General features: G+C 40.6%; 2 protein-coding genes across 7 annotated transcripts in view; one reads left to right on the top strand and one right to left on the bottom strand.

Moving 5' to 3' along the window:
- BBOF1 (basal body orientation factor 1) overlaps positions 1 to 5780 on the top strand; it is a 40095-nt gene extending 34315 nt beyond the window's left edge. For 5 of the 6 annotated variants that reach the window (XM_041759090.1, XM_041759087.1, XM_041759089.1 and 2 more), the window contains 2 exons: positions 124 to 238; positions 5651 to 5780. In XM_041759090.1, the coding sequence (XP_041615024.1) occupies positions 124 to 238; positions 5651 to 5662 (127 nt within the window). In that variant the 3' untranslated portion in view covers positions 5663 to 5780. The remainder of the gene's footprint in view (positions 1 to 123; positions 239 to 5650) is intronic. The other variant, XM_041759088.1, reaches the window with a different exon arrangement.
- ALDH6A1 (aldehyde dehydrogenase 6 family member A1) lies at positions 819 to 23840 on the bottom strand. Its single transcript, XM_041759083.1, has 12 exons — positions 23690 to 23840; positions 14630 to 14686; positions 13556 to 13630; positions 13218 to 13379; positions 12876 to 12954; positions 12163 to 12465; positions 10041 to 10162; positions 8078 to 8267; positions 7691 to 7872; positions 6149 to 6328; positions 5786 to 5884; positions 819 to 2834 (listed from the first exon to the last, which is right to left on the bottom strand). Exons 1-12 carry the CDS (start codon positions 23735 to 23737, stop codon positions 2730 to 2732), a joined length of 1602 nt encoding a protein of 533 aa, XP_041615017.1. The 5' UTR covers positions 23738 to 23840; the 3' UTR covers positions 819 to 2729.
- Positions 23841 to 24054: the final 214 nt, after the last annotated feature.

Raw genomic sequence — 24054 nt, 5'->3', positions numbered from 1 at the left:
CCGTGTGGGGACATTTTATATGTGCTAGAACTAAGTGGGAGTTATATGACAAGTCTGTTGTTCTGAATCAAGTTCCATGTGTATGTGATTGTTGACAGGTCTGTTATTTTATCATTATTGCAGGAATGACAGTAAGCTTCAAGATCAAACTTTCATCACCCAGCAAGTACCAATCTCAGACTCTTCTAGTGAACTGATGATACCCAACATTCAGAAAGGATCACAAGAGTCTGACATAGTAAGGAGTCTAAAAATCTAACCAAAATAATACACATAGTAACTGCTACTTTTTCCCATGTAACTTCTTGCTAAGTCACTAGCCAAGAGCTCTCAGGGTTCAGCGAAATGAGTAATAACACTAGTGTAAGATTGTGGACATTTTTATAACATATCTACACTTTGGCAGGCATATTCTACTTAATGCAAATGCACATTTGTGCCACTTTTAGTAAATGTGGAAAAGCCTATAAATTGCCTTTTGAAATATAGCCTAGCCAAAATATGTACTAGCTTTTTTTTTTTAAAGATTGTATTTATTTATTCATGAGAGATACAGAGAGAGCGAGGCAGAGACACAGGCAGAGGGAGAAGCAGGCTCCATGCAGGGAGCCTGACGTAGGACTCAATCCCAGGTCTCTAGGATCATACCCTGGGCTGAAGACAGTGCTAAACCGCTGAGCCACCCGGGCTGCCCTGTACTATCTTTTATGTAAAAATAAATATAAGGGCCACATAACTCTTGGCTTTGAATAGAGTTGGGAAGTCTGAGTCCCTAGAAGCAAGGGACAAAGGCATTATGAAAAAACAAAAAAGCCAGGTTTTCTTTTTAGGAGCTTTTTATTTATAATCAGTACAACATAGGATCTGAGAAATTTCAAATAAGGCAGCATCAGAGCAAAAAGAAAATAAAATACTAAATTTTTAAGCTGAATATAACTGCAATTTTTTTCCATCTAAGAAACAAGAAACTCTTCTAAGTGGCAAATAGCTAGCCAAATGAGTTGATTCCAATTACAGCAACACAATTCTGATGAGCCAGTATTTTTAAAAAAGTGATTTCCCTTAAATATAAGGAAAATTTAGGAATCTCTGGGATTATATTTAATTCCACTTGGAATTTAGACAATATGACGTTTCATTCAACCCAGCCTGTAGTCGTTGGATTGGATTAAATATCACTATCAGTTGCCAGTTGTGATAAGTAGAAATATAACAAAGGGTATTCTATTACCAAATAAAAATTTTTATTACCTCATGTTTAGGAAGGCAAAAAAAAAAAAAAAAAAAAAAAAATGACCCACTAGGGTCATAAATATATTTTATTAAAGTTCCAATCACCTTAAATGATTGAAGATTCTGACATTTCTATATAGTAGTGGTAGTAATAAGTTTAAAATCTACACAGTGCACAAATTTTTTCCAAGTTTTCACTATCTTTAATCACTGAATCACTGCCATGGGGCAGATTAGCATAATCTAAGTAAGTAATGAGGAAACAGAAAAATAAATGACCTATGTCTTCTGGCTGAGGACCAGAGATTATTCTCTCAGAGCCAGGAGCTTTCTCCTACTTCTCCTAGTTCACTAGGTAAAAACTGTATCAGAAAAGACTGATTCCGTTGAAAATCTATTTTTTTTAGCTCATCAATTTCTGACTTAAAGTTCAGCTATATCAAAAGGAACAAAAGGCATAAAGACGTTTGAATTAATGGTAGCCAAAGAATTTGCCAAAGCATTTCTTTTTTACTATTTCATACCCTGAAGAGCCTTGAAATTTCTTAGGCCCCAATCACTCTACATTCAGGGTTCTTTCATTAGAGATTATCACTAATGAGAAATGGCAAGGTAAAAGAACCTAAAAAAATTCGGCAAGTAATATCTGGTTATACTTACTTAAGGCAAGAGTCTTGCACACTTTCATAGCTGGAATACTCCTTGATTTCTGGGCCTAAAAAACTTTTGAAATAGTTTTCTAAAAAAAAAAACAATAACTCCATTTGCACCTGAATTAATGACTGAAACATTATTGATTGTTGAAGCCAAATCTGAAATTTAACACTTGGTAAACACCACAAAAGGTTGATTTATCCAGTGAGTACTGAGGTATCCTTGAGAAGTGATTTTAGAAGCAGGAACAGTGACGATGATGGATTAGTGTTCATAAATCACTAGGACAAAGTGGCATTCATCGAAAAAGAAAGCAGTTGTCACAACTGTGGGATAAGTAGAAATGGATTATGTCCTGTGTAGTGTGGGTTAAATGAGAGGCTCAGGAAAGCTTGGCAGAGGGGTCTCCCCCCACTGCCATTTATGGAGGGCTGTGTTTGAGGAACAACCAAAGGGTGAATTATTTCTGTCCTATTTCCCCATCCAAGAGGTCCTCTTCTAGTTACTGGAAGATCTTCTTTCCATACACTTCCTTCCTTCAAGTCATCAGAAAAGGGGAGAACTTCTAGAAAATAGGTCTCAGTTCTCATACCGTGTAAGCATTTCACAATTACAAAAGCTATCTCAGAAGCTGAAGTAAGAAGAGCAAGTGAAAATCTGGTTTCAGAGTTATAGAGGAGTCTCCTAGAGCTACGTTGCATGGGTTTGATGGTCTTGAGAAAAATTTTAGTTACCAGGTATTCCAGTCCTAGGAATCTGACTTGAGCAAAGTCGGCAAATAAAGTTGGTCAAGAATATAGAGAGATTACTCAGGGTGGACTGAGTCTAGAACAAACTTGTTTCTAACGGCCCATGGTAGGCATGACTACGGCAGGTGAGGAAAGAGTGGCATCTTCTTCTTTCCACTGAGAAGTGATGGTCTTAATCTGTGTGTAGAATTGGATGCCCTAAAGAGAACAAAGGGGGAAAAAATAGAGGTAGCATATATTCCTGGGGGTTTCATGATTTTTCTTTGAATCAACTTTTGAAGGAGGTTCTGAAAAGTGCTACTCACATTCCCACTTGAGGAATTGGTGCAACCAAAATCCAACATATTGTTCATTAGATCATCTAGCTAAAACATTTAGCATAATACCTCCCACAGAGTAAATAGTCAAACCCTAGCTATTATTGTGTTGAAACTAGTCAAGAGGATCTAACTGGAAAAATTGAACAATGTAATTTATTAAACTCACAGTTCATTCTGTTCCTAGGGCTTAAAGTCTTGTGCTCTCAGGTCTTGGAACATGGCTCAAATCCTGCCTCTCTTCCTTATCAACTGCCATGTAACTTTGGGCCTTAACTGTTATCTATGGCCCAGCATAGCGTTGCTGTGAGGAGAAAATGAAATAACCTACGAACATCCTAGCAAAGTAACTGCTATTCAATAATTGTTAGTTTTTCTCTCAGGAAGGAGAGAAAAACTAACAATTAGGGATGAAATACATGCTATTTCTGACAACTGTCAGTGATAAATAGCTCTATATCTTTTTTTTTTTTTTAATTTTTATTTTATTTTATTTTATTTATTTATTTATGATAGTCACAGAGAGAGAGAGAGAGGCAGAGACACAGGCGGAGGGAGAAGCAGGCTCCATGCACCGGGAGCCTGATGTGGGATTCGATCCCGGGTCTCCAGGATCGCGCCCTGGGCCAAAGGCAGGCGCCAAACCGCTGCGCCACCCAGGGATCCCAATAGCTCTATATCTGATGTAATAAAATCCATAACATCTTATAAATCTAAAGTAAAATGTCTGATATTACTCAAAATCACTTCCAAATCACGTATAATGTGAACCAAAAAAATTCAGCGTATTTAAGACTATATATATATATATAAACTATATATATATAGTTTATTTTGTAAGATTAGGTTTGAGTGAAAGAGAATAGACTGATAAAAGCTAAGACAAAAAATACTAGCAAGCTAGGGGCCCCTGGGTGGCTCAATCAGTTGTGTCTGACTCTTAATTTCAGCTCAGGTCATGATCTCAGGGAGGTGAGATGGAGCCCTGCACTCCGTGCAGAGTCTGCTTGTCTCTCTCCCTACCCTTTGCTGCTTCCCTACTCCTCTTAATTACATATATACATACATACATATATATATATATATTTATATATATATTTATATCATATATAAATATATATATACATACATATATACATACATACATACATACCTAAATAAAATCTTTAAAAATACTAGCAAGCCAAAAAAAATACTGCTAGAAAAACATTACACTAGCTTGATCAAAGTACTCTTCTAAAATTATTTGACAAAATCTGGACCATGGTACTTTATTGAAAAAAATTGACAGATTATTACCTACTTTCAAGTTTTCTTTCCAGGATGCAAAATAGCAATTTGATCACCTAAGAATTTAAGACTTCAAGCTGTATATGGGGTCAGTCTTTTCCTTCAACCAGAATGACTTACAGTAATTAAACCAAGACAGGGGAGAAAAAAAGCAATAGTTTTACTCTGCTTTCCTGGAAAGAAATTTTTTTTTTTAAGATTTTATTTATTCATGAGAGACACAGAGAGGCAGAAATACAGGCAGAGGGAGAAGCAGGCTCCCTGCGGGGAGCCTGATGCGGGACTTGATCCCAGGACCCTGGGATCACGACTTGAGCCAAAGGCAGATGCTCAACCACTGAGCCACCCAGGTGCCCCTGGAAAGAAATTTTTCTTAATAGTATCAAACTAGTCAATTACACAAAAGCTGTGACTAATGCACAAAGTGAATAAGCTGCCTCCAAAAAACCAAAATGTTTTCTTAACCAGTTAGTCATACTATTACATTCTGCTATGCAATATGCACTGTTAATTTTTAATTGAACTATAAAAGAGATCTGTATAGAAAACATGTAATTTAATTACTGAAGGTTCCAAAATGGCTGTATTACTATGGAGCTACAAAGAAGTTCCACTCACCAATTTGTTCAACACATATTTGGGCACTTGGCTCTGTGCCAGATACTACAGTTAAGAAGTAAATAATAATTATGGTGTGATGAGGACTTCTTATCATGGCTTACACAGCCCGACAGGACTTCCCCTGCCTATCTCTGTATCTTCATCTCTTATCACTCTCTATGCCCCTGCTTATTTCTGCTCTTTGAAATTGCTGTGCTTCTTCCTGCTTTAGGACATATGTACCTGTTAAAGGATGTGGGGATAGTGATTTAATCTTCCTAATCTTATGAAATATATAGGTACTACTGTTATTCTCATTTTATAGATAAGAAACTTGAGAGACGGTGCATTCTCCCAAAGTCACACAGTTAATAACTGGCGGAGCTGGAATGTGAAACCAGACCATTCAGTTCCAGATCTCCTTAATTTTTCTTGTTCAGTGATGTATTTATAGTGCCTAGAATAGGGTTTGGTACAAAGAAGGTGCTCAGGAAAATTCTTGTAAATGAATAACTTACAAGAGAAAAATGTGCAATGGGAGCACACGATGGCATATCTAACCTAGCTTCAAGGAAGGAGGGTGGTAGTGGTCAGAGGTGATTTTCTGGAGGAGTCCATGCTTTAAACTTAGACAAGACAGGTGATTGTTAGATGAAAAAAGGGAGGTAGGAGGAGAGGATCTCAGAGGAAAGGATATACATAAAGTCTTGGACTTCCTCATGTTCTTTCCCCAAAATCTTGCTGCCCTGAGGTATTCAGGAAGCAGCAGCTTTGGCAAAATTTTGTTACTTTTTAAATTTCTTCTAGGGGACCTCCTGACAAGCATTATTGAACAGTGTATGACCCCACAGAAGCTACTCGCAGATCCTTCCTTGCAGAATCCTTGTTCCTGAATATGTTCAAGAAACTTTCTTAGAAGAAAAAACGTTTTCTTACAGTTACCTGTTTGCCATAGAAATTGGTGTCTCCCCTGAAGGAAGATCGAGAGCCGGTGAATGAGAACATTGGCAAAGGCACTGGAATAGGGACATTCACCCCCACCTGAAGCAGAACAAATCCACAACAAATAAAAGGACTCAAACAAAGGAACTCTCCATCTAGAAGCACAAATGCCTGACATCAGAGAGACCAATTTTAAATACCCTAACTTCTACCCCATCTTGCATCCCATGAACTTTGATTCCTAAGGAAGAAATGGGGCATTACAGGAAATCAGAGGGGCGGTGACTAATCACTTTACCCACCTCCCTTAGATAGGAAACAGTACATGGCTACAAGAATCTCCTAAAAATCCTGTTCACAAACCTGTCCAACATCCACCAGGTGGGAATATTTTCGAGCAGTGGCTCCATTGGTGGTGAAGATGGCAGTTCCATTTCCATATGGATTGCTATTTACTATCTTGATGGCTTCATCCAAAGTGTCTGTCTCCAGAACCACAAGAACTGGACCAAAAATCTCCTCTTTGTAACAGGTCATAGTTGGCTGTCAGGAGAGATGCATCCAGAAAAGTTAGTATTTGATGCTTATCTGGTACTTTATTACCCACTGTTTATATGGACAGCTTTCATGTTAGGAATCTCTCCATTTTTAAACCACCTTTTATAAAAGTCCTTTCTTGCTGTGTTCCATCTTCAAGCTGCAAACCAATAAACAACTTGAAATTCCTATTAACTATAAATACACTCCTGTCCTTTAAGCACTGTAGTTTTAGGTCCCATGACCCATCACCGTTTTCCTCTTTATACCTGTAAAACCTGTTTACACAATTGTTATGTTACTGATAGGTTACATGAAAATTCATTTTTCATAAATCAAATATATATCGAAAACACCACAGGAGAGTGTTTCTGTGCTAAACTTAGCTGTGCTAAGTTTCCTTTGCCTCTCAAATGAGTCTGTATAATTATATTTTGATAACAGGTCACATTAAACATTCAAAACATCCTTCACTACTGCAACTAGTCAGCTGTGTTTGTTGCTAATAAGTGGGTTTTTCTCCTATGGTTCTATGACAAGAGGCTTCTTAATCTTTACTATACTTACATTCAACTCTTAATTATTCAGGATTATAGTAGGATTAGTGGGGACATATGAATTTCAAAAAAAGCCTCCTAACCTCAATTTATTTAGTCATTAATTTTAGCTGAGAGACTTGCAGAGTTTCGATAAATAAAAATTGAGATCAATTCTTTTTCATATCTTTCTGGTGAAGATGCAGCTAAATTTGGGGTGCAGAGTAGATGCTCAATAAATATTGGGTGATTGATTATTGATGGAGACACTGCAATAGCTATAAGCTAGATAGCAAGTAGCAGGAAGAGAAAAATATTAAGTAACAAAAGATAGGGTTGGCAAAATACAGCCTATGGGCTAACTGTGGCTTGCTGCTTGTTTTTGTATAGCTGACAAGCTAAGAATGGTTTCAGTATTTTCTAAATGGCTGCAAAAGAAATCAATCATGACATGAAAAGTTATTTGAAATTAAAATTCCATTGTCTATAAATAAAGGTTAATTTAACAGCCAGACAACATTAATATGCTTTCACACTAAAACATCAATAGTGAATAGTTGTGACAGAGACTGTATATCCTTGCAAAGCCAAAAATATTTACTATCTAGCCCTTTATGGAAAGTTTGCCAGCCATTGGTATAGTGGAAGGAGGTTGGGAATCAGGATAGGAGACTCATTCAGACTCAAAGTAAAATAACTGAGGAATACCAGCAAGAGACAAAGTCTCAGTCATTAAATGGCTTCGTTTATAAATTGGAAGGATGAGATTCCATAGCTCCTAAAATGCTTTTAGTGCTCATATTTGTGAAATAAATAACCCAGAGTTGTTCACCTTGACATTTGAGATGATGGTTGGTCCAACAAAGTTGCCGTTTTCATAGCCTTTCACTTTAATTTTTCGACCATCAAGAAGAATAGATGCTCCTTCCTTTGTTCCACTATCAATCAGACTACAGACTCGCTCTTTGGCCTGGGGGGTTATCAGAGGGCCAAGATCAGCTCCAGGTTGGTCTCCTGTAAAACAACATAAAAGTAAGATCTTCATTATAATAAATTATGACTGTTAACTAAAGATGACTCCAAATGGCAAATATAGTGGAAAGAGAGGCAATGGTTAAAGAGTCAACATGATTACTCCCATTGATCAGGCCAATGCTCAAACCAAGAGCTTAATGTCACAGATGCAAAGTCTAAAGGAGCCAGGCAGATAACTGATTACCTGCATTGACTCTCAGGTTTTTGGCACGCTCCACCAACTCTGGCAGCCACTTCTTAGCTTCTCCTACAAGGATTGCTGTGGAAAGAGCCATGCAGCGCTGCCCCGCAGCTCCAAATGCTGCCCCAACCAGCTGGTTCAGGGTATTTTCCTTATTGGCATCTGGCATGACTACTCCATGGTTCTTGGCTCCCTAAGGAAATACAGAAAGTACATGAATCCCCCTTGGCAAAATATAGTTAGGCTAAGAAAATAAGCAAAGAATCTGAGATTTCAAATGGGAATTTAAGGAAAGAGAGAATATACCCTTTGTTGCTTTGAGGCTAGATTTGTTATCATTTTGATACTGTTAAAGTCTTGGTAGCACAGAGCGAATCTCCAGGTTACTTTTTTTCTACTTCCTTAGCTGATAAGCTGATATGTGTTTATTTAGATCAAAACCATTACCAAAAAGCAAAACAAAACCTCCAGTCACAAACTGACAAGCTAAGTACTGCATCCAGGAACCAAGGAGAACTCCCTTCTCTTTCCTAAATTAGACAAGAAATAGTCTATTGACTGCTGGGATTTCCAATTATATGAATAGTGATGTAAACAAAGAGCTTGCCAGTAATAATGCCAGTGGCCAGCTGAAAGGTGAACTAGATGGACCTCTTGAATACACCACTTCAAGAACCAAGAACCAAGAGGTTCCCCAAATTGACTTGCTTCCAGATGCATAGCCTCATGAAACAGCTACGTAGGATAACATGGTCATGTCCATACATGTTTCCAGATACAGTAGCCCCCCCCGCCTTTTCCGTGGTTACACTTTTGACAGTTTCAGTCACCCAAAATCAACTGAGGCCTGGAAGCAGATGATCCTCCTGATGCTGTGGCACAACATCATCACCTCACCTTGTTTCATAATGTAGACATTTTATCATCTCACATCATCATCATCATAAGGGTGAATAAAGTATAATAAGACAATTTGAAAGAGAAGCCATATTGTTACAGTGTATTGTTAAGATTGTTCTATTTTATTATTATTAATCTCTTACTGTGCCTAGTTTATAAATTAAAATTTGTCATAGATACATATGTATAGGAAAAAATATAGTATACATGGAATTTAGTACTATCCAGTTTCAGGATCCACTGGGGGTCCTGGAAGACATCCCCCAGAGATGAACAGGGACTACTGTACAACTGTAGTGGAGTCCATGAATAGATACCATGTCTGCTACTTAATTTTATCCCATTACACATAGTATATTATTAGACACAGAATATACTCAATAAATATGTCATGAACGGGTAGGGACTTAAGTCAAAATGGCCAAGACATTTAGCCATGAAAAGAAATAAGTAGGCATATCAGAAGCAGGTTCCAAGCCTGTGCATAGGTGGCTATCCTTTCTGCAACATTAACCAAAGGGTGAGAAAGTGGTAATTGAACTTTATATTTAGTATCAAAGAATTAATATGTATTAGGCAAGGAGCTAGTAAGAGAAGAGCAAACTGCAACAAAGGAAACCACACTCACATACAGGGATATTTGGCTCTTTCTAGTACCTTAGATAGCTTGGATCCTCAGGCAAAGCGTATCTTTGACATTATAGTAGTTAGGATATGCCTTGACAGGAAGGAAAAATAAAGCACTAGAAAGCATGGTATGAAGGAAGATACAGGGCCAGAACCAGAATCCGGCTGTTACTGCTAAAGCCCAAAGCATTTGAATAACATTCTTAGGGAGAAAGGTGCCCTTTGTGATCAAGATTAGGCGTATAGGATAAAAAGGTAATGAAAGGGACTAGGATAAAACTCATCACAAGGTTCATGGCTAAAGGGAAGACATTCAGGATGAACTGGAAATAAAAATACACTGGCATTAGAGTGGGAAATAGCCCCTCTGCTGAAGAGCTGTCTATGGGTAATTTCAATACATATAACAGATTTAGGGGAAAAAGGAACAGGAAGTCACCATATTGGCTTGAACTCTCTTGCCATGTCGCGACCCTCTCTCGAAGATATACTCTCCTGCCTGGTTGGATCCCACGAAACTGATTGCTTTGATATCCGGATGATCACAAATAAAGTTTACAGCTTTAGGAAGAAAATAAATGATTACTACAAAGGAACAAATGGCTGTGGGCTTCTCAACATGGCAAATTTCCCCTTTCCCATTGCTGTGAATGAGAAGCTTCCATACTTTTATTTTTCTATTCTAGATTCCAATTTTGAAGTTCTTTCCATCTCTTAAATTCTTTAAAAAAATGTTTTTATTTATTTTATTTGCGAGAGAGAGAAAGCATCCATGCATGTGTGTGCATGCACATGGTGGGGGCGGGCAGGAAGAAGAGGAAGGGGGATGAGGTTGGGGAGGAACCCCAAGCAAACTCCCTGCTGAGCACAGAGCCCAATTCAGGGCTCCATCTCACCACCCTGAGATCATGACTTGAGCCAAAAGCAAGAGTGAAGGGGTGGGGATGGCCTGGGTGATGCAGTTGGTTTCAGCTCAGTTCATAATCTCAGGGTTGTGATAGACATCAGGGTTTGCACCAGCACTTTCTCCTTCTGCCCTTCCTGCTTGTGTTCACTCTCTCTCTCAAATGAATAAAAAAATCCTATTCATTTGTGAGGTGGGGTGGGGTGGGGGGGAGAGAGCAGAGGGAAGGGGCAGAGGGAGAGGGAGAAGTAGACTCCCTGCTGGGCAGAGAGCCTGATGTGGGACTCGATCCCAGGACCTGGAGATCCTGACCTGAGCTGAAGGCAGATGCTTAACCATCTGAGCCACCCAGGTGCCCCTAAAAAAGTCTTTAAAAACAAAAACAAAAATTCCTGTTTTCCTCCAAAATAGCAGCTTTTTTTTTTTTTTAAGATTTTTATTTATTCATGAGAAACACAGAGAGGCAGAGACAGAGGCAGAGGGAGAAGCAGGCTCCATGCAGGGAGCCCGATGTGGGACTTGATCCCAGGACCGCAGGATCACGCCCTGAGCCAAAGGCAGATGCTGAGCCACCCAGGTGTCCCAAAATAGCAGCTTTGGGCAGCCCCGGTGACTCAGCAATCTAGCATTGTGGCGCCTTCAGCCCAGGGCCTGATCCTGGAGACCTGGGATCGAGTCCCACATTGGGCTCCCTGCATGGAGCCTGCTTCTCCCTCTGCCTCTGTCTCTCTCTGTGTTTCTCATGAATAAATAAATAAAACAAACAAACAAAATAGCAGCCTTTTAATACTCAAGTTGTCCTTTAAGAATGTGGTATGTCTTTAATTGTCACTATATAACCAGGACTCTGGTTGTCACTCTCATACTACTGTGCCCTCATGGGAGCAGCAATATAGCTTAGTATTTAAAAGTAAAAGCCAGGGAACCCTGGGTGGCTCAGCGGTTTAGCGCCTGCCTTCAGCCCAGGGCATGATCCTGGAGTCTTGGGATCAAGGTCCACATCGGGCTCCCTACATGGAGCCTGCTTCTCCCTCTGCCTGTGTCTCTGCCTCTCTCTCTCGATCTCTCTGTCTCTCATGAATAAATAAAAATAAATAAATAATAAAAATAAAAGTAAAAACTAGAGTCAGCTTTCCTGGGTACTTGGCTTTGATAGTTTCTAGCACTGTGACTTTGGGCAAACTACTTAATTTCATTATGCCTCAGTTTTCTTACCTGTAAAATGGAAAAACATTACCTACTTGAGGGATTGTTATAAAGAATAAATGAGATAATATATGAAAGGCACTAGAAACAGTACCTAAAACACAGAAATGCTTTTTAAGTGTTAGCTATTACTACGTGAATTAGAATGTCTTTAAGATCTAGAAATTTTCTCAATATTGAAGAGAAAACTTTATATTTTATTTGGGTCTTGCCCTAATCCAGACTTCTTTGTCCCAAGGTGTTCTGTAGGGCAAGAAGCATTGCTACTCCTCAATTAGTTACTTTAGCACAGAGATGGCAAACAGTCAACACACATTATCTTCAAACACGGAGATTACTGTTAGTAAATCTCTTCTTCCCTAGGTTCCTCATCCTAAAATATTCCTTTGCCACTCAACACCTTGATTTTTTTGGTAGCCAGATTAAATGCCATGTACAGAAGGGCAGTTACCTTCATGTTGTCCATGGATGATATTCAGTGTCCCATCTGGGGCACCAGAGTCCTGGAGCAGCTTAGCAAGAAGCATGCTTGCTCCAGGAACTCGCTCTGATGGTTTCATCAGGAAGGTATTTCCACACACCATGGCCATGGGAAACATCCAAAGAGGGATCATGGCAGGAAAATTGAATGGAGCAATGCCTGCACATACTCCCAGAGGCAGACGGTAGGAATAAAGGTCCATATCTTTGGTGATGGATGGCATGGTCTCTCCCAGCATGAGAGATGTCACACTGCAGGCATGCTCGACCACCTCTGGAACAGAGAAGTAGTCAGACCACCAGCTCTTCACTGTGTACTACTTAGCTTCATCATATTCTAGTCATTCCTGAGGATAAAGAATGGCTCAGGCCAATGACACAGGGAAGAAACCTTGATTTGCCCTTTCATGTGAAGGGGATGTGCAAAATGAGATTCTCCAAATGGGGGAAAAAGAGAGTGAAATGCATGTACCTACTGGAAGATCAAGTAAAATAAATGAAGCAAACCATTTTCTATGTACCTGAGAAGTATTGTCATTTTCCACAAGTATTAAAAAAGATGTTATGGGATAGCAAAATCTACCTGGAAGAAGCAACCTCCCATTCTGAGATCTTTGCCTCCTATCTTCCCTTTGCTCTTTCCCAAAAGGTTCCTGAACTCCCAAAGAGGGACTCCCAGCTTACGAAGGCCTCGGAATACATCTCCTTCTGCATCAGCGAGGGTCTTCCCTTGTTCCAGTGTGATTAACTTGGCAATTTCTTTCTAGAGAAAAAGCACGCAAATAGAAACCAATGCAAGGATGTGCATTGGTTTTAGTTCTTAGGTAGCCAAGGAAGAACAAAAAAGTACAAGAAGTAGTACAAGGGAGAAAGTAGTACAAGGGAGAAGTAGTACAAGGGAGAAAGCCATGATCTATGACTTTCTGGATTATAGAGTTAATGGAGAGCAGCTGAAAGGGCTTCTGTGTGGGTGTGACAAGTATCCTAGGCAACAGTTTGGAAAATGACACCATTCTAATTTCTTACCAAGTTTTCTTTAATGAGTTGTTGATAGCGGAGCAAGACCTGCTGGCGGCTTAACACGGAAGTGTCTGCCCATGCAGGAAAAGCACGTTTGCAAGAAGTAACGGCTGCATCCATTTCAGCCTTGGTGGCCTGAGGAACCCGACCAATGACCTCATTGGTGGCCTGATGGGAAAAAGCAGCACATCATCTTTTGCATCATCATCACCTTCTCCATTTTTCATCTAGTCACAGGGGCAGCATTCTGTACTTCACATGACACACACCCAGGTTCCTAACTTCCCACCACATTCCCAGAATTCTGGACTAATCAGTTTAAATCCCAAAGCAGCTTTGCTTACTGGGTTGTGGATGTCAATCCATTTGTCACTTTTGGATTCAACAAATTTCCCATCAAGGAAGAGCTTTACAGTTGGCTGGAAAAGAAAAACCCCACAAAACTATATTAGTTTATTGCTTCTCTCTCCTTCACAAAGAGGAAGGAATTCAGGGTTGATAAATGAATCATCTGTTCTCTAGAAATGTTACCACTAGGAAAGAGATACACGGTATACTTGTCTATAGCCTTAAGATGTGGCTGAGCCTCTATTATGATCTCTCTTGAGAAAGGAAACTTCCTTGATAATCACAGTGTGGAACTTTACATCACTATGAAGCTTACACTAAAAAAGTAGTAGCTTCTGTGTTAACAAAGACTAGATTGTAAGGCTTGTTGGCCAGCTGACTTTCTATCCTCTCACCATGAACATGTATTACCTTTGTGATAAAAAGTTGTTTTGTTTTTTTTAAATATTTTTGTGTGTAGTTTTTCTAAGAAGTAGCTTGCTTACATTAAATTTTCAGAGGGGGCTGTGGACTAAAAAATGTGAAGGACTACTGTGTTACAGTGTATGCTTGTAAATAAAAAGGATTTTGAGCACCTATCCTTATTAGATTCTAGATACTGCAAATGGCTGACAGTTTTATAAAAACAACTTATAAAGATTGTGAAGAGGACAACTATCTGGCAGAATCAATAAAACCTCTAGAAGCCATGAAAATGTATTTTTTGACATAGTAATCTTACCTCAGAAAGGAAATTATCTAAAAGAAGGAAAAAAACTATATAAATGTTTGCATTATAATATTGAAAAATTGAATCAATCTAAGTATTATATGGGAAAATTTTTAGTTAATTCTGGCTATATATATTTGGCAGAATATTATGCAGCCATTAAAAATAGTAAGTATAAAGAGCATTTTGCAATACTGAAAATGTTTATGACATAATTAAAATAATACTAGATAAGAAAACCAAGAGAGAAAATTTCACATATATTCTTGTCACAAATTTGTAAAGAAAGTAAATGGGAAAAATCCCAAAATTATACTGTATTCCTTCTTGGAAATCCAACTTCAGTGCCAAATAAACTTACCACTGAAGAAGAGAAGTAGTATGCTGGATACCAAGTGGAATTCACCTTGGAAGAGACCTGTGAGGTAAAAGAATGATTATTTTGATGAGAGCAGAAAATTATTAAAGACTTAGCAAATAGCTACTATATACTTAACATTACACTAGTTACTGTAGGTATATGGAAGAGGACTTGGTATTTGCTCTTAATGGTCATACAGTCTTTAAAGAGAAAAGATAACAGTCTATGAGGTACAGCAAACTATGAGAAAATAATAATCCATAATGATCATGTCCTCAATTTCCAGGAGAGTCCTGATTTAAAAATATGTTTTTATTAGACCATATTTTCCTAATTTTTGGCCTGAAAAATGTCATCACCACAGATCCTAATGTGAAAATTCTTAGATGGTATTTAACACAATAGGTGTCATATGTCTGATAGTACATAACCAAGTGTCAAAGGTAGTATAATATGCCCATATAAATATTTATTTTTTTAAAGATTTTATTTAATTATTCATGACAGGGCGGGGGGCAGAGACACAGGTAGAGGGAGAAGCAGGCTCCATGCAGGCAGCCTGACATGGGACTCGATCCTGGGTCTCCAGGATTACGCCCTGGGCTGAAGGCGGCGCTAAACCGCTGAGCCACCTGGGCTGCTCCCATATAAATATTTAAACACAAATGCTCATAGCAGTTGTAATAGCCCAAAACTTAGCAACAACCTAAATGTCCACTATTGAATGGGTGAATAGGGAACCTAATGAGGTATATCCATACACTAAAATAATACTCAGCAATGGAAAGGAACTATTATACATGCAATAACATCGATAACTACAACAATTATACTGGGTGAAAGAAATCAGACAAAACAGTACACACTGTACAATTCCATTTATATAAAACTAGAAAATGCAAATGAATCTATAGGGTGAGAAAGCAGATCAGTGGCTGCCTGGGGATGATGGAGGAAGTACAGAAGACAGAGTAAAAAGAAAACATTTTGTGATGGATATGTCCACTATCTTGATTGTGATGATGTTTTCACAGGCATATGCAAATATAAAACTTATCAAATGAAATACCCTAAATATGTACAGTTTATGTCAATTTTACTTCAAGAAAGCTGTTTTAAAAAATGCCACATGTACCTTATAGGAAAAGAATGTACTATATGGTTAAGATTTAATAGGCTATAATCAGCATGTTGGAGGGAGAGGGGTCAGTTACAATAAAATAATCCCTCATTTGTATATATGCTATGGAAGTTGATTTAAGAAATATTCAAAGACAAATATATCAAATTCAGAAAACAAACATTTAGAATGGGATATAAAGGAAAACTGCAATCTAATAATCTTTTATCTCGTCTGAAGACAGACACATTAACCAAAGTGTTTAGGGCTAAACGAAGTACAAGAATTTGTGTTCCTGCAGCACCAACCAGGGGAAAGGATGCAGGTCCTTTGGGCCAGCAGACAAGTCTTCCAAATGCCTCATCTACTTCCTCTCCCATTCCCCACAAAAACTTTCAAGCCATCAACACTCTTCTGGAGCCCACCATGTCTTATTTATAGCAATGTTCTCAACACCAACATGTTACCTGCTACATAGTAGGTGTTTAATAAACATCTACAGTACAAATGAAAGGTCCACTGGATGGCTAACTGCCCCCACCCCAGACTAGGTTAGCAGCCAGTACTAACCCTATCAGGTTTTTCCGTCTTAGTTGGAATTGCCTGGGTATTTGTTGCCAAAAGGCTGAAGTTTGGGCAGCCTGGTGGCTCAGTGGTTTAGTGATGCCTTCAGCCCAGGGCCTGATCCTGAAGACCCGGGATTGAGTCCCACATCAGGATCCCTACACAGAGCCTGCGTCTGTCTCTGCCTCTCTCACTCTGTGTGTGTGTGTCTCTCATGAATAAATAAAATCTAAAAACAAACAAACAAAAAGGCTGCAGTTCCATTAAGGTAGGCACTAGTTAACCTACTTTACAATTGTTATGGTCAAGATTGTCCCAATATGGAAAATAGCAAGTTGTTGGTGCTCATTCGATGTTACTCTTACATTATTATACTTTTTGCTCTCACTCCTTGCTATTTCAAAACTTTTCTTATCTCCTTACTATTATCTCTTATCTCCTTGCTATCTCTATCTCCCTGCTACTTATTTGCTCTTATTCCTTGCTATTTTTTTTAAGATTTTTATTTATTCATGAGAGACACACACAGAGAGGCAGAGACATAGGCAGAGGGAGAAGCAGGCTCCATGCATGGAGCCGGACATGGGACTCGATCCTGGGTTTCCAGGATCACACCCTGGGCCAAAGGCAGGCACTAAACCGCTGAGCCACCCAAGCATCCCAATTCCTTGCTATTTCAAAGCTTATCTCACGCCTCGCTATTTCAGAACTTACTCTCTTAAAATTTCCAACCCTGGGGACACCTGGGTGGCTCAGTGGTTGAGCGTCAGCCTTTGGCTCAGGGTGCAATCCCGCAGTTAAAAAAAAAAAAATTCTAACCCTACTGCTTCCCCTCTCTTAAGAGCTGACCTTTGTTTTTTCTACGTCAGAGGGATTGGAAACCATCAGATGAGAACTTTAACTTCCTACTAGCAAATCTACAAAACTGACCTATACCCATCCTTTTTTCCTCCCTTTCTCTCACTCTCCCTCTCTCTCTTTTAAAGATTTATTTACTTGTGTGTGTGAGAGAGTGCATGGTAGGGCAAGGAGCGGGAGAGAGAGAGGGAGAAGCAGACTCTGCTTAGAACAGAGTCTGGTGTGGGCCCTGATCCCAGGACCCTGAGACCATGACCTGAGTCACAGGCAGACATTTAACCGACTGAGTCACCCAGGCGCCCCTTTTCCTCCTTTCTTCTTACAAAGGTGCAGGTAGCTAGCAAGCTCGGTGGGGAAAAAGTGACTGAAAGACTGAAGTGCACAACTAGTATCTGTGAACTAACTGATGAGGTTCCTCTGCACCTGTGCTCTAAAACCCACCTTTCCTGCCCCTCCCACCCAGACACATCAATTATCCTTTCTTTCCTGAAACTTAAACATGTCTCCATCCAATAGCAAGGATTCTCTTTGCTAATTACCTTTTATTTCCTCATTTCCCATGAACCCTTCAGTCTACTCCAACCTTCATGACCAAACACCAGTGACTTCCTACATCCTTGGGTTCTTCCCAGTCTTCCTATACTTGATTTTTCATGCCCTTTTCACTTGTCTTCAGGGATGTCCTGATGTCTCTTCTGACACATCTCTGCCTTCTGTGCTGACTAGTCCTCTGCTACCTGGCCACTAACTATTTAAGTTCAAGGTTTTGTCCTAGGCTGCCTTTTCCTATTCTGCACATTCTCCCTGGATGATTTCATCAACTCCTGTGGCTTGATGATCTAGATTCTGATGATGCCCAAATCTGTAGTTCTTAGCCAGCTCTTCCTCTTCAGATAACACCCACCCGTCTTCACTATGCCTCTACCTTGGTGTTATTCAGGTACATATTGAAAAAGTGGAAGTCCTCACCTTTCTCTCATCAAGCTGCCTAGCTTTCTCTATCCCACCTTTCAGTGAAGGGGGCCATTATTCACCTAAGTTGCCCAAGAAGAAACCTGAATGTCACCACAATTCCTCCCTCTCTCTCCACAGTGAATCAAACAATTCCTGGCAATCTGTCCTCCTAGAAGTCTTTGGAACACAGACCTTTTTCTCTACCCATCCTGCCATCCCCATAATCTCTATCATCATTGTCTCTCACCTAGACTTAACTGTTTCCTAACAGATCTATCAACCTCCAGTCTTAAGCTTGCTGAATCTAGTTTCCTACCCTAAGCCAGAGAGGTTTTCTAAAACACAAATCTGGGCAGATTACTCTTCTTTTTTTTTTTTTTTTAAAGATTTTATTTATTTATTCATGAGAGAGAGAGACAGAGACAGAGACAGAAACACAGACAGAGGGAGAAGCAGGCTCCATGCAGGGAGCCTGACTGACCGGATCCCGAGTCTCCAGGATCACACCCTGGGCTGAAGGTGGTGCTAAATCACTGAGCCACATGGGCTGCCCAGGGCAGATTACTCTGTTGTTTAAAAAGCTCTAATGGCTTTCCTCTGTTTATAGATAAAGACTAATCTTGATGTTGCTTAGAAGACTTCACCTCAAGTTTCATAGCTGGCCTTTCCTCCTTGCTGTATATGCTCTAGGCATTTTGGAACATGTTTTGTGTTCTGTGTACATGCTGTCCCTTCTTGCCTGGAATTGTTTCATCCCATTTGCTTGGGTCTCTCCTACTCCTTAGCCCCTTACTTAGCCATCGCTTTGGGTATCAGTGCAGGTCAGGTTTGTATGTCTGTTAGTAGGTAGCTGAGGGAGTTGTCAACTGATGGTTTCTGTAATCTCCCAAGTAGGAAAAGACAAAGTTAACTTCTGAGAGTGAAAGCAGAAGTAGCAGAGCTTTTAAGTCAAAATATCAAGTCTAGACCAAGCACCTAATTATTAGGTCTCTCTCTCCTTAAAGATCACTAGATGGCTGTGTCCTCAGCCCCTGACACCATTCCTGAAATAGAGTAAGCATTTTTTGCAGAATGAAAGAATGAGTACTCACCAAGCAATCAGTTAGTATTATGTTTCATGCATACTCTCTTACAAGGCAGAAAATGTATAGATCAGCCAATGAGCATTCTAAGCCACTTAATTTTACTTTTTTACTTATACACGACTTCCCTGACATCAAGAGGGCATGAAAGGAACTGCATGTGGCATAACAAAACATTAGTATAGAGTTTTTGACAGGTTAGGTCTCCTATCTTCATTTCCCAAGAAACACTCATTAGCACTGTTGTTGAAGAAAGTATCCTCCATCCAGTCACACCAAAATTCTTCCTCTCTTGGTGTTTATGTCATACTTGCTATTTCCTTTATCAGGCACTTCCTTTTCCCTTTGGCTGAAGGTCTGTTAGTCTTGCAAAAGTCAAGCCTGGAGCGAATTCTTTTGGAATCTTTTCCTGAATGGACAGGTTGAGTTTGGGATAGTTTCCCTACACCCCTGCAGTTGTCTGTGCACTATCATTGCGTTATAACAGAGGAGTTTTCTTTTCTTTATTTATTCATGAGAGACACAGAGAGAGAGAGAGGCAGAGGGAGAAGCAGGCTTCATACAGGGAGTCTGATGTGGGACTCAATTCCAGGTCTCCAGGATCAGGCCCTGGGCTGAAGGCGGCACTAAACCGCTGAGCCACTAACAGAGGAGTTTTCAGTGAGTGTTTTACTTACCTCTCCTTTCCCAAAGCCTGGGGACAGTGCCTGACACAAAAAGAGATACCAAAACTTAAGTCCTGAATTCTTAGCCCCATCAGTCACTAGCTGGAAGACCCTGGAGTGTCAGGTAATTTACTTAAGTGTCAGGTAATTTACTTCATTATAATCATGAATTCCAATCTTCACAAATATTCTTAAAAACCAGAAAGTGGTGGAGCTTGGCAGGTGGGGGTGGGTGGGCTGGGTGGCACTCAGTAGAGCACCTACTCTTGGTTTTGGCTCAAGTCATGATCGCACAGGCATGAGATCGAGCTCCATGCTCAGTGTGGAGTCTGCTTGAGAGTCTCCCTGTTCTTCTGCCCCTCGCCCTACTTGTTCTCTCTCTCTTTCTCTGAAATAAATAAATCTTAAAAAAACAAACAAACAAACAAAAAACAAGAAGGTGGTAAAGTTGGGAAAAAATGCAAGTGTGATTGTAAACCCTGTACTCTTTAAAGCACATCTCAGAGGCAAATCACAGAGTCTCTTTAAGACTGGCTTTCTTGGGACGCCTGAGTGGCCCAGTGGTTGAGCCTCTGCCTTCAGCCCAGGCCATGATCCTGGAGTCCTGGAATCGAGTCCCACATCAGGCTCCCTGCATGGAGCCTGCTTCTCCCTCTGTCTGTGTTGTGTCTCTGCCTCTTTCTGTGTGTCCCTCATGAATAAAAAAAAAAAAAAAAAAAAAAAAAAGACTGGTTTTCTTATCTCTGAATATGAGTGATAAACCCATTGTAAGTTGAAAATGCATTTAATATACCCAACCTACCAAATGAACATCACAGCTTAGCCTAGCCTAGCTAAAACATGTTCATGTTACATTAGCCTACAGTTGGGCAAAATCATCTAACACAATTACTATTTTATAATGAAGTGTTGAATATCTAATGCAATGAACTGAATACTGTTTCTGAAAGTGACAAAAAGAATGATTGTATGGGTACAGAATGGTTATAAGTGTATCAATTGTTTAACCTGGTGATCATGTGGCTGACGGAGAGCTGCCCAGCATCCCCTCAAGACTATCATACTGCATTTCACTGGGATGCGAAGGGCATAAAAACTCAAAATTCCAAATACAGTTTCTACTGAAGGCATACTGCTTTCACACCACTGTAAAATCAAAAAGTTTTAAATTGAGCTATCGAACATCAAGCACCATATGTACTTAAAATTACTGAAAACACAAGTTCTTTCCTTTATAGACCCTTTTGATGATGCTCTGAAATTCATGACTGTCAGAATCTAGACTACTTTTTTTTTTTAAAGATTTTATTATTTGAGAGAGAGCAAGAATGAGATAGCAGGAGCAGAGGGAGGGGCAAAGGGAGCTGGAGAAGTAGGCTCCTGATGTGGGACTTGATCTCAGGACCCTGGGTTCATGATCTGAGTCAAAGGCAGATGCTTAACCAACTGAGTCACCCAGGCACCCCCGAGACTACTCTTTATCAGAGTTTCATGTTACAGTTGTTCCTCTTTGGCTAAAGATTACCATTTCTGTTCTTTTTCAGGTCAACTCAGAAGTTTCTTCAAATGAATCAGAAAATAGTGTCTGTGTCCAAAATAAAGTGCATAGGAAGGATGATTCTTCACCTTGATTTAAAGGACACAATACTTTTTTTTTTTTTTTTTTTTGTAGGAAGAGGGTTGTGGAGGGGAGAGAATCTTAAGTAGGCTCCAATCCCAGCATGGAAACTTGATCCCACAACCCTGAGCATAAATGATTTGGATGCTTAACCAACTGAGACACCCAGGTATCCCAGGACAAAATATCTTCTTAAAGCTATTAATGACTCACTGTGATGGTGAGGAGGCAAAAGAAAAAAGTCAATTTTGGTAAAGGATTTCAAGGATAAGTTGGTAATGGAAATTATAGGGTAGAAACTTTGTATCTGTACTACTAAAAAAAAGATACTAGAAAAATAGAACTTGGATCACAGCAAGAAATAGATGAATGAAGTCAGACTAACAAACTCTTCCAGCCCCTTCTCTACACTGTCCCTTTAAATAGCATTTTTTTAAAAAAAAATATTTTATTTATTCATGAGAGACACAGAGAGAGAGACAGAGAAAGAAGCAGGCTCCTTGCAGAGAGCTGGATGCGGGACTCGATCCTGGACCTCGGGAATCATGCCCTGAGCCAAAGGCAGACATTCAACCGCGGAGCCATCTAGGCATCCCTTTATTTATTTATTTATTTATTTATTTTTATTTTATTTTTAATTTATTTATGATAGTCACAGAGAGAGAGAGATAGGCAGAGACATAGGCAGAGAGAGAAGCAGGCTCCATGCACCGGGAGCCCGACGTGGGATTCGATCCCGGGTCTCCAGGATCGCGCCCTGGGCCAAAGGCAGGTGCCAAACCGCTGCGCCACCCAGGGATCCCTAGGCATCCCTTTAAATAGCATTTAAACATGAACCTTTGCTGACTTTGCTAAGAATCTTAAAAATGTGTTAGTTTCTGCAGTAGAACTCACTGCAACCTGGTAAGTATTAATATTATCTAAAAGTCCAGCAATATGGAGGAAGAAGTTCCCAGGCTGGATGTAACAAGTAAGAAGGGCAATGTTGTTTCTTGTAGGGTGGAGAATGTTTCTGGCAGTAAATCTTGCCTCCTAAGTCCTTGCTAGGCTGTGAAAACTGGGGAAGGACTATGAAGAGAGTTAGAAACCACAGGCCTCAGGCATGCAACTCCTGGTAGAACCTCTCCCCTTAGGCTAGCTTCAGAAAGGGCCTAATCCCCACCATGGGCAAGCGTTGAGGGTGTGTTGGCACACTAAGAGCTAACTTTGGGCTAGGAACTTAGAATTAACACTTCCTGTTTCTTTTTTTTCTTTTAGATTTTATTTATTTATCCATGAGAGACACACAGTGAGAGGCAGAGACATAGGCAGAAGGCGAAGCAGGCTCCCTGCCAGGAGGCCTGATGTGGGACTTGATCCCAGGACCCCAGCATCATGCCCTGAGCCAAAGGCAGATGCTCCACCACTGAGCCACACAGGCGCCCCCCTTTTTATTTTCAATCACCTGTTTTAGAGATGCTTATCACTTCATTCTTCTATCTTTTTTTTATTTTTTGTAAAGAGATGTTTAGTCCCTGGCATGTGCTTGGGACATCATGGTAGCATAACTATGCGTCCTTATTTACCACCAACATGAATAATGTAACTTTGCTAAAGGTCTAACCAAGTCTTAGCAGGAAAAGGCCAGTCTACAGCCAGTGGAAAATACAAAGAGGGAAAACAGCTCAGCGAATAGCTGCTTTGTGGGGAAAACCTGGTGTACCCTTTCTAGAAGGAGATTCAAAGTTCATGTACTGACCCTCCCCCTCGTGTGCTTCCTTCTCTTACCATGGGTTACAGACAGTGAGGTAGGGTGGGGGGAAGGGAAGAATCTGGTCGCTCTGGGCAGGGGAAGGTGACCAGAAGAGGGAATTTCTGGTGAAAGAGAGGTGACTGGCACGAAGGTGAAAGGGAATCACGGTCAGGGAACGACAAGAGGTGCGGGTAAGAGTGATTGACTGCAGAGGCAGGCAGGGCCGAAGGAGGAGAGTGGGCCCAAGCCAGATAAGGAGAGCCTTCAGAGTAAAAGGGCAGCGGGCCAGGGGTGAGAGTCCAGGATCCAACGAGGGCAGGTAAGAAGTGAGGGGTGGGACAGGGGGGCCGCGCGGGTCCGGTGGGAACAGAAAGGTCGGCTAAGAAGTGGGGTTCTTTTGGCTTAGATTGTGGACGGAAAGGACGCAATTCCTAGCTTCGCGATCCCTCCGTCCCACGCTCACTCGCCTGCAGGATCCGTGCGCGCATTGCCGCCGCCGCCACGATCGCCGCCATGGTCCTCAGCCGCCTCTGACCCTCCTCTACGCGCCCCTGCCCCTACTGCGGGTGACTCCCCAGAAGCTCCAGGCCGCGCAGGCCTAGCCCCTCCATCCTGCCGCACCGCTTCATTGGTGGACGAGGCTATTTTCTTTAGCCAATCACGCGCCCTAACACTTGACCCCACCCCTCGGTCCCAGCCTTGGAGACATGCGATTGGTCAGAAGTGGAAGAGCCCTCCCACCTCAGCAAATTCTGTTGGCGGAGGTAGGGCAGTGCCCCGACTTGGGTGCTCAGTAATGGGCTCTCGGAGGAGACGCCCCCTAAACGGGAAC

Source organism: Vulpes lagopus, chromosome 6, assembly GCF_018345385.1.
Source record: "Vulpes lagopus strain Blue_001 chromosome 6, ASM1834538v1, whole genome shotgun sequence".
NCBI lineage: Eukaryota > Metazoa > Chordata > Mammalia > Carnivora > Canidae > Vulpes > Vulpes lagopus.
Note: the sequence above shows the minus strand (reverse complement) of the source record. Positions and strands in the feature narration are given on the sequence as shown.